This window comes from Phocoena phocoena, chromosome 13, assembly GCF_963924675.1.
Source record: "Phocoena phocoena chromosome 13, mPhoPho1.1, whole genome shotgun sequence".
In the NCBI taxonomy this organism is placed as follows: Eukaryota; Metazoa; Chordata; class Mammalia; order Artiodactyla; family Phocoenidae; genus Phocoena; species Phocoena phocoena.
The window spans coordinates 60,112,714-60,132,711 of record NC_089231.1 but is presented as its reverse complement, the minus strand read 5'-3'; the positions used below and the strand labels follow the sequence as shown (position 1 = coordinate 60,132,711).

At 46.4% G+C, this 19,998-nt stretch overlaps 1 protein-coding gene across 2 annotated transcripts in view; it reads right to left on the bottom strand.

The window, feature by feature from the left end:
* Positions 1–19,928: 19,928 nt before the first annotated feature.
* The window catches only part of MTCL1 (microtubule crosslinking factor 1), a 120,910-nt gene continuing 120,840 nt past the window's right edge, over positions 19,929–19,998 (bottom strand). For both annotated transcript variants that reach the window (XM_065889977.1, XM_065889978.1), the window contains one exon: positions 19,929–19,967. In XM_065889977.1, coding sequence (XP_065746049.1) covers positions 19,929–19,967 — 39 coding nt within the window. The remainder of the gene's footprint in view (positions 19,968–19,998) is intronic.

The following is a 19,998-nucleotide window of genomic DNA, read 5'->3' as shown; positions in this document are numbered from 1 at the left end:
GACTGGTGCCTGCCCTCTGGTGGGTGGAGCCAGATTTTGTCCCTCAGGTGGACAGGGCCATGTCAAAGGGTGTGTTTTGAGGTGGCTGTGAGCTCAGTATGACCTTAGGCAGCATGTCTACTAATGGGTGGGGCTGTGTTCGTGTGTGTGTGTGTGTGTGTGTGTGTGTGTGTGTGTGTGTGTGTGTTCCTGTCTTGCTGGTTGTTTGGCCTGAGGTGTTCCAGCACTGGAGCCTGCAGGCTGTTGGGTGGGGCTGGGTCTTGGTGCTGAAATGGCAACCTCTGGGAGCACACACACTGATCAGTATTCCCTGGGGCCTCTCTTCGTGGTGTCCTTGTCCCAACAGTGAGCTACAGCCAACCCTCGCCTCCCCAGGAGACTCTCCAAGACCCCTAGGGAGGTCTAGCCCAGGTTCCTGTGGAGGTACTGCTTTGTGCTGGGTCCCAGTCAGTGCATGTGAGACCTTGTGTGCGCCCTCCAAGAGTGCAGTCTCTGTTTCCCTCAGCCCTTTGGAGCTGGCTGCACTGAAGCCCTGCTGGCCTTCAGGGCTAAGTGCCCTGGGGGGTTCTTCCTCCCAATGCCAGACCCTTAGACTGTCTTGGAGGGCTATTTTTATGTGGGAACATCCCTCTGTAACCTTCGTGGGCTCATTTATTTATTTACTTATTTTGGTGTGAGGCCTGTTTTTAGTGTGGATGTCTGCCACCTCTTTCCTCAGTGTATGCTGACTGTTATCCCCTTGATAGGAGGTGTGACTGATGTTGTGACCAGAGCCTGCACTGTATATTGATTAGTGGATATTGAGCAGGGCCTCCCCTTTGCTCTGTGGTTGTCACTGTCCTGTCTGGGGTGGGGGCTGCTCCCTAGTTGTTGGAGTAGAGACCCCAAGATCTGTTTCTTAGCTGCGTTTCTGATCTGTGGTGCAAGGTAGGTAGGAACGGAGCACTGCCACTGGGAGAGAAGCCACTGAGTATTCCTCCTCTGGAGCTGTTCACCTGTAGGTGTGCTCTTTTGTGTCAGTGGCGGCCCCTCCCCTTGCACATCACTCAACAAAGGCACTTTGCTTCTGTGGTGGTCTGGGCTTCCTCCACAAGCATTCCTGGTTGAAGAGCTCCTCACTCACATTCCCTGTGCCAATAGCAGTCCTCTCCCTGGGACTGCTCTCCAAACCCCATGTTCCAGCACCCAGACTCTGTGCAGACACCCCTCTTAGGCTGGGGCGTGCAGGGCTGTGGCACAGACCATCTGTGTGGGTCTCACTCTGCCCTGCCTGCCACAGACCCGTTGCTGGGCTCTCCTCTGATAGCCCCCGAAGCTCCCCTTCTGTCCCAGCTGATCCGCTCTCCGGTGAGGGGGCTTCCCTGGATGCAGGAACCTCTCCTCTCCTTCAGCTTCCCACCAGGGGTGTGGGTCCCATCCCACTTCCTTTCCTCTTCCTTTTCTATTTTTTCTTTCATTCTGCCTGGTTACACAGGGATCTTTCTTGTTCTGTTAGGTGTCCAAGGTCTTCTGCTAATGTTCAACGGGTGCTCTGTGAGAGTTGTTCCATTTGTAGATGTATTCTTGATGCATCTGTGGGGAGAGGTGAACTCCATGTCCTCTTACTCCTCTGCCATCTTGATTCCTCAACCCACACAGTGAATAGAAGAATAGACATTGGAGGGTAGTGATCAAGACAGGAAGGAAATGTCTGTTTCTAGAAGATTTTGAGAAATGGGCTTATTCAAGTGGATCACCTGTTTTTGACAAAATGTCATCTTACGGAAGCACACCACTTGACAAATGTCAGCACATCACTGCTCTTGGTCCCAGGCCACCACAGACACTGGTGTCTCTGTCCTCCGTCACCCTTGGCATCTGGTGCAGTGGCTCCGGTTTAGAGCAGCTTTGTCTGCAAGCTCCTATGGGCCAGCATTTGCAGATTGCACCACAGTAAACCTCCGTATGTGTTGATGCCTTAGCAAATGCCAGCTGGGCAGGTTCTCTGTGTGATAAGTCTGGTAACAAAGCTGTCTGCTCTCTGAGGGCAAGAGGCGGGTCTGTCCTGCTCCTGCCATAGGCCCAGCCCCTAGCAGAGCGCCCACTACATGAGAGAGCTCAGCTGTTTGCTGACTGGCTGAATGAAAGGGACCACTGTGGGGAGACCAAGGAGATGGTTTTGTGTTTTCAGGACTAAGGGAACTGTCTGTTGTAAGGTCTCCGAGTCCGAGCCCCCTATGTACCATCTGTGGGGCTTCATCAGTCTTCTGTGACGTCAGAGGCTTGATCTTCTCATCTTTGTGACATCACTGCTGAGCCACCAGCTGAATGGCCAAACCTTCCTGGGCCCTGCGGCACTCGGCCTGCTCTTGTCCTGTCTAGATGCTGTTCTGAACAGATTTGCTGTGTCTGCGTCTCCTTTTCCCAAGGGCAGGAACGAGATCTTATGTGACTCCTGTCCCGAGTCCAGCAGAGCGACCCATAGGGGTGGGTCCTCACTGTCTGTTTTGTTGAGTGAGTGGACAGATGCAAAGCCTCACCAGGGACCCCCCAAATGATGTGGGGATAGGGAACAGATTACCAGTGATGTGTTTCTGGGGATACTCAGAGATGCTACAGAGGGATTTCTGCACTGAGCCAGGGCAGGGGATAGGCAGTGCAGGAGGAGCACATGCTGGCCACGGGCTGTGAGCGTGGCCTTGGGTCATATGATCCAGGAGCTGGTTCCACTCTTAACTGCCTGTGAATGACCTAACCTCTCTCAGCCTCGTTTCCTCATCCGAGAGATGGCTAGGATTGTTGTATTAAATGGGACAGTACCTGGGACACAGTTAAGGCTCAATAAATGATTGTTATCATGTTTATGTAAGTAAAATTCCTGGGCATATCAGGCCCAGCCAGTAATGGGGGGGCCCAGGTGGAGGATTACAAATTGGAGACAGAGGGGAGACGTGAGTTTTCTGACACCTCTCTTTTCTGGTTACCCCATCCTTCCCCTGAAACAGCCCAGGGTCTGCTTCTGAGTCTCCTGGCTGCAGGGTGGGCCGGTGCCTCTGAGACTCCTGGGGAGAGCAGTTCATGGCTTGAGAGGCAGCCAGGTGACCTGAGCGAGAGGGAGTTGTAGAAAGGGCCGGGAAAGAATGACTAGAGGGAAACAGGCTCCAATGAGGCGCCCAGATCCTCACTGTGTTAAAGGAAAGATGCGGCCTAACAGCACTTTGTGAAATCGTCAGTTTGTATGCAGACTAGCTATTAGCATCACAATGTTTTTATCCTTGTGTTAACAGGTATTTATGCTAGGCAGTGGGTCTTAAGTTTTAATGGACCTTCTCTAAAAAAAATTTGGAAATGAGAGTATTGGATCCCACAAGCATTTCTTGAGGGTCGTCTACACTGTGCAGGGCACTGAGAGGTTATAGGGAAGAGAGCCCTGCCTTCGTGAGGCTCACAACCCACTGTGCTTGTGAAGCCATAAGGCATTAATTCAAGGAACCACCGAGGCCAGGAAGAAGTCTCCTTAGCTTCACCTCACTGCAGGTGGCAGAGCAGAATTAGGCTGGAGGAAGCTGGAAATATAAATTGGCTTTCCTGGGCAAGTGCACAGCAGCCTACCAGGCCTGCCACGTGCCTGGGTTGCATGGGGGTATGCTCCTGCCCGGGGAAGGGAGATCAGGCCATTTTAATGCAGAGGAAGAGATAGGGTTCCGGCCTCTAATGCACATGCCCCATCCGCTGTATCTCCCACCTGGAGCAGTGACTCAAAACCCATTGTACGTTCTGTTGACATGCCAGAGTGATGTCCTCATCAGGTGTGGTACTGATGCTCCTGAGTGACATCTGTGTGGCGTTACTAGGCAACAAGCTGCATTCCTTCATCATGGTCCAGGCCACGGCTCCCCCCCAGGTACCACTGCACACAGGTGCTGACCAAGTGTGGCCTTGACTGCCACAGAAGCAGTTTGCTGCCCATCTGGTCTCCCAGGTGGTGACTTAATATTGGATCTAACCTCCAAATTGGTCACCGGCTGCTTTATGGGCCTCTGTGCCTTGAGTTCAGTGTCCCAAATGTCATTTTAAAAAGGTCCACTTTGTTCTGGCTCCTCCCCTAAGTGGGTCAGGGTAAATTTAGATAAGATCTTTAATGGCTCTGAGAATTCAGTTCAATTTGGACTTGACTCTTGAGGACACAGAGTTCTTAGGGGGAAGATGTTCCTGCCTTATTTTGAGACTCTGCTTTAACCAGTATGGTCTGGGTATGACCTCCTTCAGGACTGAGATCAAGGCAAAAAGTGACAGGAGAGGTTCCCTCTGTGGCCTGGAGAATGGTGGCTTTTCACACCAAAAATCCCTTCTGCCTTCCTGGGCCGTGAAAATTGTGAGCACAGGCTGCCTTACAACGCTGCAGCCCATAGCCCATGGGGGATCCTGCCTTAGCCAGGCTGCGGCTGCTCCAGGGTTCCTAAAGAGGGGCCCCTTAGGGGACTAGGGAACGTCCTTGAAACTGTGTTCATATCACTTTACGTAGTAGTGAGAAGTCAGTTATTCACACCTGAATAAAGTGTAAGGGGATGATGTAGATGAGACGAGGTGGGCTACACGCCCGTCTCCCCCCATGCCAGCCCAGCCAAGCCTGGTGCTGCCTCCGCCAAAGTCACGGTTTCAGCTCTTGCTCATGGAGGTGTGGGGGTGCGACAGTGCCAGGACGACCCCTCCTTAGTGACAAACACACATTTTAAGTAAACGAAGTACTCCTGTGGTCACATCTGTGGCTGCTCGGTGCCCCCTCCAATCCTGTGGTCTGTGTTTTTCTTCACTTGGGTCAAGGTATTACACTTCAAGTGGTAGCAGTGTTTTAGGCAGTTTCCTTGCCTACATCATCCATGCAAATATAAATACTGTGTCACCTGTGCCTGAGTTCATCCTTCTGTGTCAGTTATGTTAGAAAGGACACCACATGAATAGAAGAAACTGGTAGGTAACTGCCGTTTTTTGAGAACACATCGAGAAAAGAATTCAGGTCCGACAGGTTGGTTGGGGCTATTTTACAACCTTGAAAAGAAATGAAGTCAGTGAAATTCAAGACATGATTTAGTCTGTTAAGCTCCAGGACAGAAGCAGGTGAGCTGAGTTGGGCCAGGTCCACCTGACAGCCTAGGCGTGTCCCACAGCAGGGCCAGTTCAGCCCCACTTGGTCTGTGGGGGGCGTGTGGGTGTGGGGCCCCTGCAGCCTCTCTGCTCAGTGAAGCCCTGGGCTGAGTCCTGCTTTCCAGTTATTATCGTGTAATCTTGAGGCAGCCAGTGACCTTTCTGATCCTCAGTGCCTTTAGCTGTCAGATTAGGACAATCACCTTGATGTCCAGCATTGTCCACTTACATGAGACGATGCTGTTTGTTGAGCAAGTGTCATCGACAGGCCTCGTGCTAACTCACTGTCTCCTCCAATCCTCACAGCCACCTTGTGAGGTAGCTGTTGTGATTCCCACTTTACATAATGAGAAAACCAAACTCCGCACAAGGTGAGGAGCATGCCCACGACTGCACAGTAAAGAACCCATGCCTGTCTGATTCAGACCCCGAGCTCTTAAATCTGGTTGAGAATGGCTCTTGAACAATGCTGCAAGATAGAATTCGTTCCAGTGGGGATTAATTCTTTAAAAAATTCCAATGCCCAGGTCTTACCCCAGACCCATTGCATCATGAGGTCTGGGGTGGGAGGCAGGTGTGGGATTTCCGAAGGCCCCCCCAGGTGATCCCAGTGTGCAGTAAGGTTTGGGAACGTCTAGGTTAAGCAGTTCTGCTCTACTAGTAGTTCTCAATCTTGGCTGCCCAGAACCAGCAGGGGAAACATGTAAAATGTACTGACGGCCACGCCCAAGGGAGTCTGATTTATTTGATCTAGGAAGGGTCTTAAGTTACTCCCAGTGACTCTGATGCAGCGAGGCAGAGACCATTGTGCTAAGTTTCAGGGGAAGCACCCTCTGAAAATGGTTGCCGTTGTTAAAATTATGTGTTAAATGAGGGCTTGGTGAGGGCGCTTTTTACCGTCTCTTCCAATGTGCACTTGCAACTCCTCAGGAAAACCACTTTTCACCTTTTGACTCAGTTTGCTGGCTCAAGGGAGGGACTCAGTCCGTACTTTTCCAAAAAATGTAGCTGGAAAGAAAAGGGAGGGGGCAGGAAGTGGCATCACTCGACCCGTTTGCCTCTGCTTTATCCATGTAGTCACCAGTTCAGTGATAACATCTACCCTTTTAGGTAAAGGAACTGGAAGTTTCTTCTATGGTGAATTTAAAGAATTCAGTAAGGAACATAATAACTGTTTGCATAGCTTTAAATTCTCGTACATCTTTTTTTTCTTTAATTTATTTTATTTATTCATTGGCTGCACCACGCGGCATGCAGGATCTTAGTTCCCTGACCAGGAATCGAATCCATGCCCCCTACAGTGAAAGCGCAGAGTCTTAACCACTGGACTGCCAGGGAAGTCCCTCTTACCTCTTCGTTAACATGAAGTAGCAGTTTTATCGATATATGCTGTGAAAATTCGATCTTCTCTTTTTTCATACTTTTTAATTGTGTGATTATTTATTGAAGTATAGTTGATTTATAACGTGTTAGTTTCAGGTGTACAGTAAGATGATTCGGTTATGTATGCGTATGTATGTGTGTATATTTATTCTTTTTCAGATTCTTTTCTGTTATAGGTTATTACAAGATACTAAATATAGTTCTCTGTACTATATAGTGGGTCCTTGTTTATCTATTTTATATGTAATACTGTGTATATATTAATCCCAAACTCCTAATTTATCTCTTCCCCCCTTTCCCCTTTGGTAACATAAGTTTATTTTCTGTGTTTGTGAGTCTCTTTCTGTTTTGTAAATAAGTTCATTTGTATCATATTTTAGGTTCCACATACCATGTGATACTTTGACTTACTTCACTTTGAATGATAATCTCTAGGTCCATTCATGTTGCTGCAAAAGGCATTATTTCATTCTTTTTATGGCTGAGTAATATTCCATTGTATATATATACACCACATCTTCTTTATCCATTCATCTGTCATTGGACAGTTAGGTTGCTTCCATGTCTTGGCTATTGTAAGTAGTGCTTCAGTGAACATTGGGGTGCATGTATCTTTTCGAATTGGAGTTTTCTCCACATATTGGGTCAGCCAAAATGTTTGTTTGGGGTTTTTTCTTGAATGAACTTTTTGGCCAACCCTATATGTGCCCAGGAGTGGGATTGCAGGATCATATGGTAGCTCTATTTTCAGTTTTTTAGGGAACCTCCACATTGTTCTCCATAGTAGCTGCTCCAGTTTACATTCCCACCAACAGTGTAGGGAGGGTTCTATCTCCATACCCTCTCCAGCATTTATTCTTTGTAGACATTTTTTTTGAAGATTTTAAAACTTTTAAAAAATTGTATTGAAGTATAGTTGACTTACAATGCTGTGTTAATTCCGTGCAGCAGTGACTCAGTTATACATGTATATACATATACACAGATAGATATATTCTTTTTCATATTCTTTTCCATCATGCTTTGTCACAGGATATTGAACATAGTTCCCTGTGCTATACAGTAGGACCTTGTTTATCCATCCTATATATACTAGTTTGCATCTGCTAATCCCAAACTCCCAATCCTTCCCTCCCCTCTGCCCCCAACCCCTGGCCCTTGGCAACCGCAAGTCTGTTCTCTGTGTCTGTGAGTCTGTTTTTGTTTCATAGATATGTTGATTTATGTCATATTTTAGATTCCACATATAAGTGATATCATATGGTATTTGTCTTTCCCTTTCTGATTTACTTCGCTTAGTATGATAATCTCTAGGTCCATCCATGTTGCTGCAAATGGCATTATTTGATTCTTTTTGATGGCTGAGTAATATCCTATTGTATAAATGTACCACATCATCTTTATCCATTCATCTGTCGATGGACATTTAGGTTGTGTCCATGTCTTGGCTGTTATAAACAGTGCTGCAGTGAACATAGGGGTGAATGTATCTTTTCGAATTATAGTTTTGTCTGGGTATATGCCCAGGAGTGGGATTGCTGGATCATATGGCAACTCTGTTTTTAGTTTTTTGAGGAACCTCCATAGTGGCTGCACCAATTTACATTTCCATCAACAGTGTAAGAGGGTTGCCTTTTCTCCACACTGTCTCCAGCATCTGTTATTTGTTGACTTTTTAATGTTGGCCATTCTGACCAGTATGAGGTGGTACCTCATTGTAGTTTTGATTTGCATTTCTCTAATAATTAGTGATGTTGAACATCTTTTCGTGTGCCTATCGGCTATTTGTGTGTCATCTTTGGAGAAATGTCTAGGTCTTCTGCCCATTTTTTAATTGGGTTTTGTTTTTTTGTTGTTGAGTTGTATGAGCTGTTTGTATATTTTGGAAATTAAGCCCTTGTTGGTCACATCATTTGCTGTTTTCTCCCAGTCTGTACATTTTTGTTTTGTTTATGGACTTTTTTTTTGATGTGCAAAAGCTTTTAAGTTTGATTAGGTCCCATTTGTTTAGTTTTGCTTTTATTTCTAATGCCTTGCGAGACTGACCTAAGAAAATATTGCTACGATTTATGTCAGAGTGTTTTTTTTGTTTTTTTTTTTTGCTGTACGCGGACCTCTCACTGTTGTGGCCTCTCCTGTTGTGGAGCACAGGCTCCGGACGCACAGGCTCAGCGGCCATGACTCATGGGCCCAGCCGCTCCGCAGCATGTGGGATCTTCCCGGACCAGGGCACAAACCCGTGTCCCCTGCGTCGGCAGGCAGATTCTCAACCACTGCGCCACCAGGGAAGCCCCTATGTCAGAGTGTTTTGCGTATGTTCTGTGGTGTCTTGTCTTATATTTAGGTCTTTAAGCCATTTTGAGTTTATTTTTGTATATGGTGTGAGGGTATGTTCTAACTTCATTGATTTACATGTGGCTGTCCAGCTTTCCCAACACCACTTGCTGAAGAGACTGTCTTTTCCCCGTTGTATATTTTTGCCTCCTTTGTTGAAGATTAATTGACTGTAGATGTGTGGGTTTATTTCTGGGCTCTCTATTCTCTTCCATTCACCCATATGTCTGTTTTTGTGCCAGTGCCAGGCAGTTTTGATTACTATAGCTTTGTAGTATTGCCTGAAGTCTGGGAGGGTTATGCCTCCAGCTTTGTTCTTTTTCCTCAGGATTGCTTTGGCAGTTCTGGGTCTTCTGTGGTTCCATATAAATTTTAGTATTATTTGTTCCATTTCTGTGAAGAATGTCATGGGTAATTTGATAGGGATCACATTAAATCTGTAGATTGTTTTGGTAATATGGCCGTATTAACAATATTCTTCCAATCCAAGAGCATGGGATATCTTTCTGTTTCTTTCAATCATCTTCAGTATCCTTTAGCAGTGTTTTATAGTTCTCAATGTGTCTTTCACCTTCTTGGTCAAGTTTATTCCTAGGTTTTGTTTTTGTTTTCGTTTTCGGATGTGATTTTTAAAGGCTTCTTTTTAACTTTCTCTTTCTGATATTTCTGTTACTGTAAAGAAATGCAACAGATTTCTGTATGTTAACCTTGTATCCTGCTACTTTACTGAATTAGTTTATCAGTTTTAATAGTTTTTGTGTGGAGTCTTTAGGGTTTTCTATATAGAGTACCATGTCATCTGTAGATGACAGTTTTACCTCTTCCCTTCTGATTTGGATATCTTTTTTTTTTTTTTTTTTTTTTTGCGGTACGCGGGCCTCTCACTGTTGTGGCCTCTCCCGTTGCGCAGCACAGGCTCCGGATGCGCAGGCTCAGCGGCCATGGCTCACGGGCCCAGCCGCTCCGCGGCATGTGGGATCTTCCCGGACTGGGGCACGGACCCGCACCCCCTGCATCAACAGGCAGACTCTCAACCACTGCGCCACCAGGGAAGCCCTGGATATCTTTTATTTCTTTTTCTTGTCTGATTGCTGTGGCTAGGACTTCCAATACCGCACTGAATAGAAATGGTGAGAGTGGGCATCCTTGTCTTGTTCCAGAATTTAGTGTGAAGGCTTTCAGTCTTTCATCATTGACTATTAGGTTTGCTGCAGGTTTATTTTATTATGTTGAGATATGTTCCTTCTATACCCACTTTAGTGAGAGTTTTTATCATAAATGGATGTTGAATTTTATCAAATGCTTTTTCTGCATCTATTGAGATGATGTGGTTTTGTTTTTTCGTATTATTTTTGTATGCATCCCCATTTTTTGACAGTTATTGCAGTCAGGATGGGCTAAGTTGTGCTGCCTTAATGAACAGTTCCCAACTCTCAGTGGCTTAACACACAAGGACTTATTTGTCCCTCATGCTACATATTTGAAGTGGGTCTGTGTATGACAGCCACTCAGGGGCCCAGATGGAGGGACATATGCTCCCACAACTGCTGAGGCAGGAAAGGAACATAGCAAGTGGTGCATTGGCTCTTAAAACTGTCAGCAGAAAGTGACATGTGTGGCTCTTGTTCACACTTCATTGGCAAAGAGCCACACCCAGCTTCATGGGGCAATGGGGAAGGGTGATTTTATAATGTGCTCAGAAGTTGATGGAATATTCATGAACAGTTCTAATGACTACACAACAAAATTCATGTGTCTCATTTTTATTAGCACTACCTTGAGAACGTTGACACCTGTCCAGAATCCAGCAAACAGCCATGAACCACAGGAAGACAGCACAGGTGGCTGCTGGTGTCACTAGGAATACTTCAGCAGTGAGAGTCTTTCAGTGGATAAAAGCGACTCTTCCTGTGAAATGCCGTAGCAGATGGGTGCCCAGGAAGGAGTAACTTGCTTTCTGGATACGGCAGCCCTTATTATGGGATTCCTGTATTGAGGTGGATGGCAGGGTCCTGGGGGGCTCAGGGTGGATGAGCTACTTTTCACCCTTTGCTTTTCTTTCCAATAAAGCTTAGCATGGTGTCAACATTTGATAAAAACACCAGTCCAGTATACAAAAGTAATTGAAAATAAATTTGAATCTCTGTCCACAGACCCCAGAGGAGTATTACATGTACAACCTAGGCAGTATTTCTCGAAGTTCTCTTTCTCAGTCTCGTCCCTCATCAGTTCCTCCAAGACTCTTACCATACAGGTCAGCATGAGGTCTTCCTAGACCTCTTCCATCCACCACTACCACTCCTGTGCCCCAGCGCCGGGCAGAGTCAGTCCCTTTTCTGTGCCCACTCTACACTTATATATACTCTTATAGCACGTATCATATTGTTTTATAATGTGACATTTGCATAATCATTTTACTTATTAACAAATCTTAGTGCCAGGCACTGTTCTAAGTGCTTGACAAGTATTAGCTTATCCAGACCTCATAACTTAACCTAACTTAGCTAATAAGGTGATGATTATTAACGCTTTTATTTTGCATCGCAGAAAACTGAGACTTAGGGGGCACGGGTAACTTTCCCGACAGTGTTTTGTTAGAAAGTGGTGAAGCAGGATTCGAGCCCAGGTAGCTGGACACCATTGACCAGGTGATGAGCCTCGTAGGGGCAGTTGCATCACATTTATGTTGAGTCCCCACAGGTCCATCCAGTCCCTGGTCACTAGGAATGTTTTCTAGGTGAAGGAGCACAGTATTCAATCTGTTGATGAACTATAACTTGTTTAGCCTGTTTCCAGATTTTTCTGTATAATTTGTGCTGTTATGAATGTATTATACAAACTACATTGGTTTCATTGGAGTTATTTGGGGTAAATTCCTCTAAGTGAAATGACTCAATAAGTATAAACAGTTTATAGATAATTGCCTATTGCTTAGTCATTCTCAAGACATTTGGAATTCAGAATTTATAATTCTTCCAGCTATTTTCAGGCGCACCTACTTCATCATAGTGTCTTCAGTGCCTTGTTTTTATTTTAATCAGCTAAAGTCACATGTACTAGGGAGGCTGGAGTTGATGAATAATGAGTGGTGAATTTGTCCCAGGATTACTGTGGGGATTGTGAGGTTTGGATTCCTGGTGCCCTGTTGTAGTTTATTAGCTCACTAGGAAGTTACAGAAGCTTCTGTCTTTGAAATGGACTGGGTTCATTGAATCTAATGGACAAAACTGGGCCTAGAACAAACGAAGTCGGCTATCTTTGTGTTCCTATACCCTTCTCTTCTATTTCACTGTGCAGTGCTTATAACTGGGTGCCTCCCCAACCCTCCCCCACCATCTGCACATCCAGAGCCGGAACCCATTTTTACTAAATCACAAATGACAGTAGCTTAGAAGGTGCCACCTTCCTTTTGGAGAAAGAGCAGACCTTAAAAACAAAACAGAAATGAGAAGCTTGCTGTGTGATTTTGTGCCCCGAAGGGAAGGGGGGGGCTAAGAGGGTGACTGTTCTTCTTGGCCCAAGGCCACTGACAAGGCTGCTGGCCCAGCCTGAGAGGGAGCAGCAGAATAAGGGCTTGGTTCAGCTTTGATCTGAACAACTGCAGTAGATTCTGGCATGTGGCAGTGGGTCCCGTGGAATCCTCAGCAGCGGATCCTAAAGCCCAGCTCTTGATGAGTGGCATATGGCAAGCCTGGCGGTGTGACGCAGAACTGTCCGAGCGGCCACCAGGCTTCTCTGGGCCAACACCACAGTCCTTTGTCGGGAAGCCTTCCAATCTTGCCCCTTCTTATCCTCACATCACAGTAGTCTTCCAGAAAGTAACTCCCTTGCTTAATACCTTTCAGTGGATTTCCCCCCACCTCGCGTAAAATTCACTCTTTCCTGTGCACCGTGAGGCCTCCCCTTGCCCTCTCAGGCCACAGTACCCGTCCTTCGCTTCCAGGAACAGACAGGCTCTGCTCCTCATCCCAGCTTGGCACCAGCTACGTCCTCTGCCCGGCCGACAGCTGCTTCTTGCCCAGGCTTCAGCTCAGAGGGTATCTCCCCAGGGAAGCCTTTTAGTTAGCTATTCTCCATCACAGTCACACCTGTTTACTACACATTTCTCATCACCAGGACATAAGCTCTGTGAGAACCCGGAGCCTCTTTTCTGCTCTGGTTGAAAGTTGGTGTTCACCACTCTTAGCGTAGTATCTTGCATACAGTAGGTACACAGTAAACCTTAATCCTTACATGTCTGGCAAGTAGGTATTGTTGCTATTCTTCACATGAGTCTCAAAGAGATGGCCTAAGGCTGCATTACTTTGTGTTCAAACCAGGATTCAAATCCAGATTTCTCCACTGAGTGGAGTGGCCCAGAGTTTACTAAAGACCCAGTGTCACCAAATTCACTCAAACGGCCAACTTGCTTATGACTCAGCCAGATTTCCTGCTATTACTGGTTTCCAGTGCACTGCATCAAAGAATGATGCTGAAAGGACTAAATGCAAACAAAAGCGTAAGTGTAATATGTACTGGTGGCCCCTGGAAACAACTGTGTTTGAGTTAAAGATGACAAAGTGCCTTAATTTTGCAAACTGATTGATGAGTGTCTTGATTATTCATTGTGACTTACTTCCTTGTGGGGAATAATCAAGGCTGTTTAAGGTAAATAAAGCATTTTGTTTTAAAAATGAATAAACAAAATGCAGTAATCCATACAATGGAATGTTACTCAACTCTGAAAGGGAAGTACTGACACAGGCTACAGTAATGTAGGTGGACCTTGAAAACATCATGCTAGGTGAAAGAAGCCAGACATGGCCACACTGTGTGATTCCATTTATATGAAATGTCTTGAGTAGGCAAACCCACAGAGACAGAAAGCAGGGGACTGTGGGGGGGAACTGCTGTGTCTCCTTGTAGGGTGATGAAAGTGTTCTGGGATTAGACAGTGGTGATGATTGCACAACACTGTGAATGTTCTAAATGCCACTGAGTCGTACACTTCAAAATGGTTTTTAAAAATGGTTAAAGTGCTAAGTTTTACGTGTATTTTAAGAATCAGTGAATTAGAAAAGAGAAAATGATAGTTGCACTTAACTGTTTTTTGAACAAAATGTGCATAACTCTGGCAAGCTTAATAAGAAAGTAGATGAGACACAACTGTGCTGAAGAGAATTAGAATTATCACATGCACATATATATTTTGAGAAGACACGTAATACTGAAAACCTTAACGTCACAAGGTTACCTTTTCATCAGAAGAGAAAAGGAAAGTTGCACTGTGGCTGCCCCCAGCCAGACTGACAGCAGTTTGGTGAGAACGTCAGGCTGGTGCTGGGTGAGACCAGTGGGCGGGGCACGCCCAGCGTCTGTGTGTGAGGGCTCTTAGCTGGGTTTGAGGAATCTGCTTCTTTGTTTAGGACATAAAAGTGAATTGCACATTAAGGATGGCTGGTGGGGACATGAAGAGACAAGCAGCTGCTCTTACCTACTTAGTGCCTCGCCGTCCATTTGGACAGGAGCAGAGCAAGTGATTTCATCCTCTGGTCTTGCCTTTGCAAAAGTTGGAATGGTTCCACAGTAAATGGACTCAAGAATACAAATGCCTGACAATTAGAGAACTGGATGGTTGGAGAAGTTCCAAAGTGCTTTCAAGGCATTGGTGCCACTAACGTGGCTTTGTCCCTGCCCTGCTTAGAGGTCCCATCACCACCTCCCCACACCTCTGCCCCTTCTCTTCCCCCACCTGACAACCCCTCCTGCCTTCACAGTTAAATCCTGCTCTTCCTCCCAAGCCCAGCTCAAGCACCACTTGGATTTACACCATGCCATTTCTGCATTTGTGCCTGGGATTCATCTCCTCCAGCCAGAGAGCAAGATTCCATGATGACCAGAACCTCTCCTTGTAATTCCGGGGTGCCCCACCATCACATTCAGCCTTCCCTGCCTTCTAGGCACCCTTTCCCCTCTATCCTAACCACTCCGGTGGTTTTCCTTTGCTGGGCCATTCTGGCAGTGACAGGCTCAGGGTGAGATGAGTGAATTAAGGCAGAACCATGAGATTCTTCAGTCCTGGGGCTTTTGTTGGTGCTACTGGTAAGAGATCCTCTTTCTCTCGGAGTTGCTAAACTAGTAAGAGCTTCTGGGAACAAGGGTTGCCAACTTTTAGGATGCTTGTCTGAGAATAAAGCGACACAGAGCAGAGCTGGGAGACAGGGCATGTCCTGATGGAACGATGAGAGTCCTGGATTGTAACTGTGCTAGATGCTGGCACTTTTCCACTTATGAGCACCAGCAACTTGCCTGCTTGCTTCCAACTGGAAGAGTGTTGTTGCACCTCCCAGCACTTACTGTGGGCAGAGGCTGGGCCTGAAAGAAATCTTTGTCAACTTGCTGATAGTTTGTCTACAGCTGTGTCTAGGGGGTTAAGTAGAATATTTCCTTTTTTGCATTAAAAATTATTACTGTGGTAAAATATACACAGCACTCACCATTTTAATCATGTTTAAGCGTAGAGCTCAGTGGCATTAAGTACATTCATACTGTGCAGCCATCCCCATCATCGATTTCCAAGCTTTCTCACCTTCCCAAACTGGAACTCTGCACCTGTTAAGCACGGTCTTTGTTCTTTCCTCTCGCTAACTCCTGCTAACCATTATTTTACTTTTGTATCTGGAATTTGACTACTCTAGGTAGCTCAGATAAGTGGAATCATACAGTATTTGAGGCTGGTTTATATCCCGTAGCATAGTGTCCTCCCAGTTCATCCACACTGTAGCAGGTGCCAGAATCTCCTTCCTGAGGCTGAAGAGTATTCCAGTGTATGGACGAACCACATGTTGTTTATCTGTCATCCATTGGACACTTGTATTGTTTCCACTTTTTGGCTACTGTGAATACAGCTGCTGTGAACATGGGTGAACAAATATCTGTCCAAGTCCCAGCTTTCAGTTCCCCTGGGCCTACACCCAAAAGTGGAATTACTGGATCATATGGTAACTGTTTAACCTTTTAAGGAACTGTCAGGCTGTTTTCTGCAGCAGCTACAGCAGGCTCCAATGTCCAACAGTACTTTGTGTTTATAAAAAAAATATTTAGTTTAATGGTGATGGAACTGTGGTAATACTGGGAAAATAACTTATACCATAGCGGGTTTGTTACTGAAAGATTACAGCTAGAAGCTTCAGCCTGAAATAGTTCTTGTTTTCTTCATCAGGACCACTTCTTCGTAAACTCCTACTTATCAAACACTGGCAGCTTGGGCTGCATCTCAGTCCAGGGATGGAAACGGCCTCTCCCACTTTCCAAGGAGGGGAGAGGGTGGGCGCATTCTGACTGTGGATAACTGTTTTCCTCACACTTCCTCACACCCCCTCGCCCACCCATTTTGGCTTTTTTTTTTAGCAAAAATGTAGTCGCCTGTTTATTCCAGGATGCCCTTGCAGAGAAACTGCAAGGCCGTTGTGCACTCACAGTGCATCCCAGTCAGATACGTGAGTGGCTGTATGACCCCCCCACCTCACCCCCTCCAATGGGAAACTTTTGCGTGAGACACAAGGTCTGGGACAGGCGCCGTCTTGTAAAGGCTTTATTTCTTCTTCATCATCATCTCATACAGACTCCGAGGCACAACCCTCTCTCTTTCCATTTGGTATCCTCAGGACTCTGTAGTGTTTTTCCTTAAACAAGGAAATTTGGAGTAAACACTGTATTGCCTGTTAATCTTTTAACAATAATTTTAAAATGCCATTGCTGTTGTATCATCAATGTGAGAAGACAACAACAGTACAGTACGAGGGGGTTCACACCGTATCACAGTGGGACAGAGGGCTCACACATAAGCGGGGCGAGACCACAGCAGCGGTATGTACATGCACCCCAGTGCTTCGAACCCAAAGACGTGCAGGTCGAGAATATGTGGATTATACAGCAGGTCTGGGCAACCCGGCTGAGGCCTCTCTACCTTTCCAGAATGCTGCCATCTATCCCCTCAAGGGTATAGGAGATCTGCCTTGTCTACTGGCTTCATGGTTTTATCATTACAAAAAGTTCACTGAATCATACAGTCTGAAGCATTTCAAAAATTCTTAAAAAACAAGAACACTGACAAAATAAAATTAACTTAAAACACTCTAATTCAACGTGGAAATAAACCAAACCAAATGTTAACAGTGCAAATTTAACAGTGAGGCAGTCAGTATCGCGCGCGAGGGTGTTCAGAATCTCTTAAAAACTTTGTTTTTAAATTTATATCTTATTTACTTTTTTGTTTAATATACTTTCTGTAAAAAAGATGGAGACAAAAATAGTTTTCTGAGCTATGAAAAATGAAAAAAATTAAGTTCTTACAGGCACGTTTACTGTTTCATTCTAGAAACATCTCAGATTCACAGGTTGAACATTCAGCAGCTGTGTTATTTTTTTAAAAAAAACATTCTTTGACCTTGGGAAAACCAGATCTCTCCTTTTGGGGTAGAGTTCGGTTGATGATGACGGTGTGGTTATGCAATTACAGTGAATTATTCCAGATAATCCATGCGAGCCTGCATCACAGGTGTGGCTTCTCCCCGGGCGGCCCCTCGTCGCCGAGCTCCTCCAAGGAGGTCAGGTCTCTGGGTGACGGAGCTGGTGAGGCAGTGGGGGAATGTGGGGCCCAACGGGACGGAGGGCGACGCTTTGCTGGTCTCTCGGGCCTGGAGAAGCAGGGTTCTAGGGATGGAGCTAGTGCAGAACAAGGGAGTTCCTTCAAAGCCGAGGAAGAGAAAGACAGGGTTACTCAGACGGACAGGTCCTCTGGGAGGTGATTTCCCCCAAACAGACTTCTCAGTAGACTCAAGTGCAACAGACCAGGGTGTCTGCAACTTCTGAACGCTAAGTTATGCATTGCTCACGGAGTATAAGTTAAAAAAGTAAGAATTCAACACGAATGACTAGTGACGACAGTAATGGGAAGATAGCAAATTATGATGAAAACGTGGCATGAGATGGGTGTGTATATGAGGCGCCTTCGGAATTGGGCTGCAGCGAATGGAAGGGGGGGGCCAGAGTCCTGAGTGGTCTGCCTAGTCCTAAGAGGCTGGCCATGAAGGGATCTATGACTCCATCAGGCTGCACCAGCAACGGGGCTCACCTTCAAACCAACTCTGCTACCGTTTATTCCAGGTTGACTGGCACTGTGTTAAAACTCCCACCACATGGAGATAATGCTGCAGGCAGAAACTTTCATTTAGGTGGTTTTATCTAATGACTCTTCCTGGCAGCAGCATTTAAAAAGTGGAGCCCGGGCTTTCCTGGTGGTGCAGTGGTTAAGAATGTGCCTGCCAATGCAGCAGACACGGGTTCGTGCCCTGGTCCGGGAAGATCCTACATGCCACAGAGCAACTAAGCCTGTGCGCCATAACTACTGAGCCTGTGCTCTGCAACAAGAGAAGCCACGACAATGAGGAGCCCGCGCACCACAAGGAAGACCCCACACAGCTAAAATAAGAAAAACAAAAATTTATAAAATTTTAAAAAGTGGAGCCCAAGTGTGCTTGTGCTTCTATGCTACAGGCTTCTGCACCTTCTGAGGACCAATAACCCCGGGACCAATCACCTACAGTACGTCCTCTCAAGGCTGCTGCTCCTTTTTTGGTATTAGAGACTGTTGAGCTACTTGTCCTTACTCTGCACGCCAGGACAAAGGACACTGACTTGAGATCTGTGGGCACAGAGGTGTGGGCAGCTGTGACCTGAGGAAACGGTGAGTTCTATCCACCCGGACACCCACACAACAAGAGGCTGAAGAACACAGAACAAGGACCTCAGAGCCACTCAGGAAGTAAGTCGAGGGATATAAAGAGATGTGATGAGCAGAGCAGAATGAGGACCATGTAATCATCAGAGCCGACAAAGAGGACAGGGAGAAGATGGAGGGCGGGGCACAGGAGGGATGGGGGAGTGGTCGCCGCCCAGGGGCAGCAGAAAAGGAGCATCGACACACACACGATGACTCTATACACTAATGGAAACCACGACAGCCAAAGCTACCTCGCCTGTGAAAACACGTCAGCACTGAAACAGCCAAAATTAAAGGAAACGTCCTCACCTTAGCCCAGGGCACGAGGGACGGTGGCTCAAGAGATGTGTGGTTTGTGCTGCGTACGTAAGTGTGTTGGTTTGTAATAGGTGTTGTCTAGCAGTGTGTGGAGGTTGCCGGCATACGATTTTTGGACACCACTGCGCAAGCTGATGCTGAGTGACAAGGGTTTTCTGTTAATTTGTGCCACCTCGTCACTAGCGTCTCTGCACAGAAGAAATGCTGTGTGACCATGAGTTCAAGGGGACAAAGTTCTCTTTAGTATCACAGCAGCACATCTAAGCAAGCAATGCTGTTTTTTCCCAGCACCTCTTCTGGAAATGGCCTCTGGAGCCATTCTTTGTCATTTTTCGTGGGTCATGTGCTTAGTCTTTGGGAGCCAGTTGTATTTAAGGCCAGTGGATAAGTGGATGAGGGGGTGGGTGACTATATTCTTGATCGGAAACAAGGTTGGTATTTTCTCACAAGCTTTGATTCAGGCTCTGAAGGTGATCTGCAGTTTTGGAGCAGGGACGATTGTGTTGTTTAGTCAATTAACACAAATCCCTTGAGCACTTACTACGACCCCTATGGTGACTACGACCCCTATGGTGACCCCTGGGAAGGACAAGATACATTTGTATTTATTCCCTCTGGTGTGGTTTTTGAAAAAAAAGAAAAGCCTTATGCGTAATGGTCACACCTTATTATAGCACGTGGCAGTGCACAGCCACCGAAATGTCAGTGAGCAGGCAGGCCTACGGGGAACACGCTCAGCTCAGAGACCCTGCAGGCTGGACGGTTCCCTCGCTGGCCAATGTCCTGTTACCCCTTCGGGAGCATACTGGCTGCAGACTGCACAGGAGAGGGGAGATCTCAATAGGATCTCTACTGAGCAGTCAGTACCCCGGGGGGCAAGTGGTCCTGTCTGGGCCTGCCATCGGTCCCTGCAGGTGGACCCTGGGTCCGCCCTGAGCTGCATGACAACCTCTCCAGACAGTGTGGAAAGAAGGAAGAAAGCACTTACGGCGTGAGGCAGGCAGGGCTAGAGTCCCCAGGGGGCAGTTAGTAAGACAGTTTGGTTCTGGACAGAACAGACAGACAAAGAAGAGAAA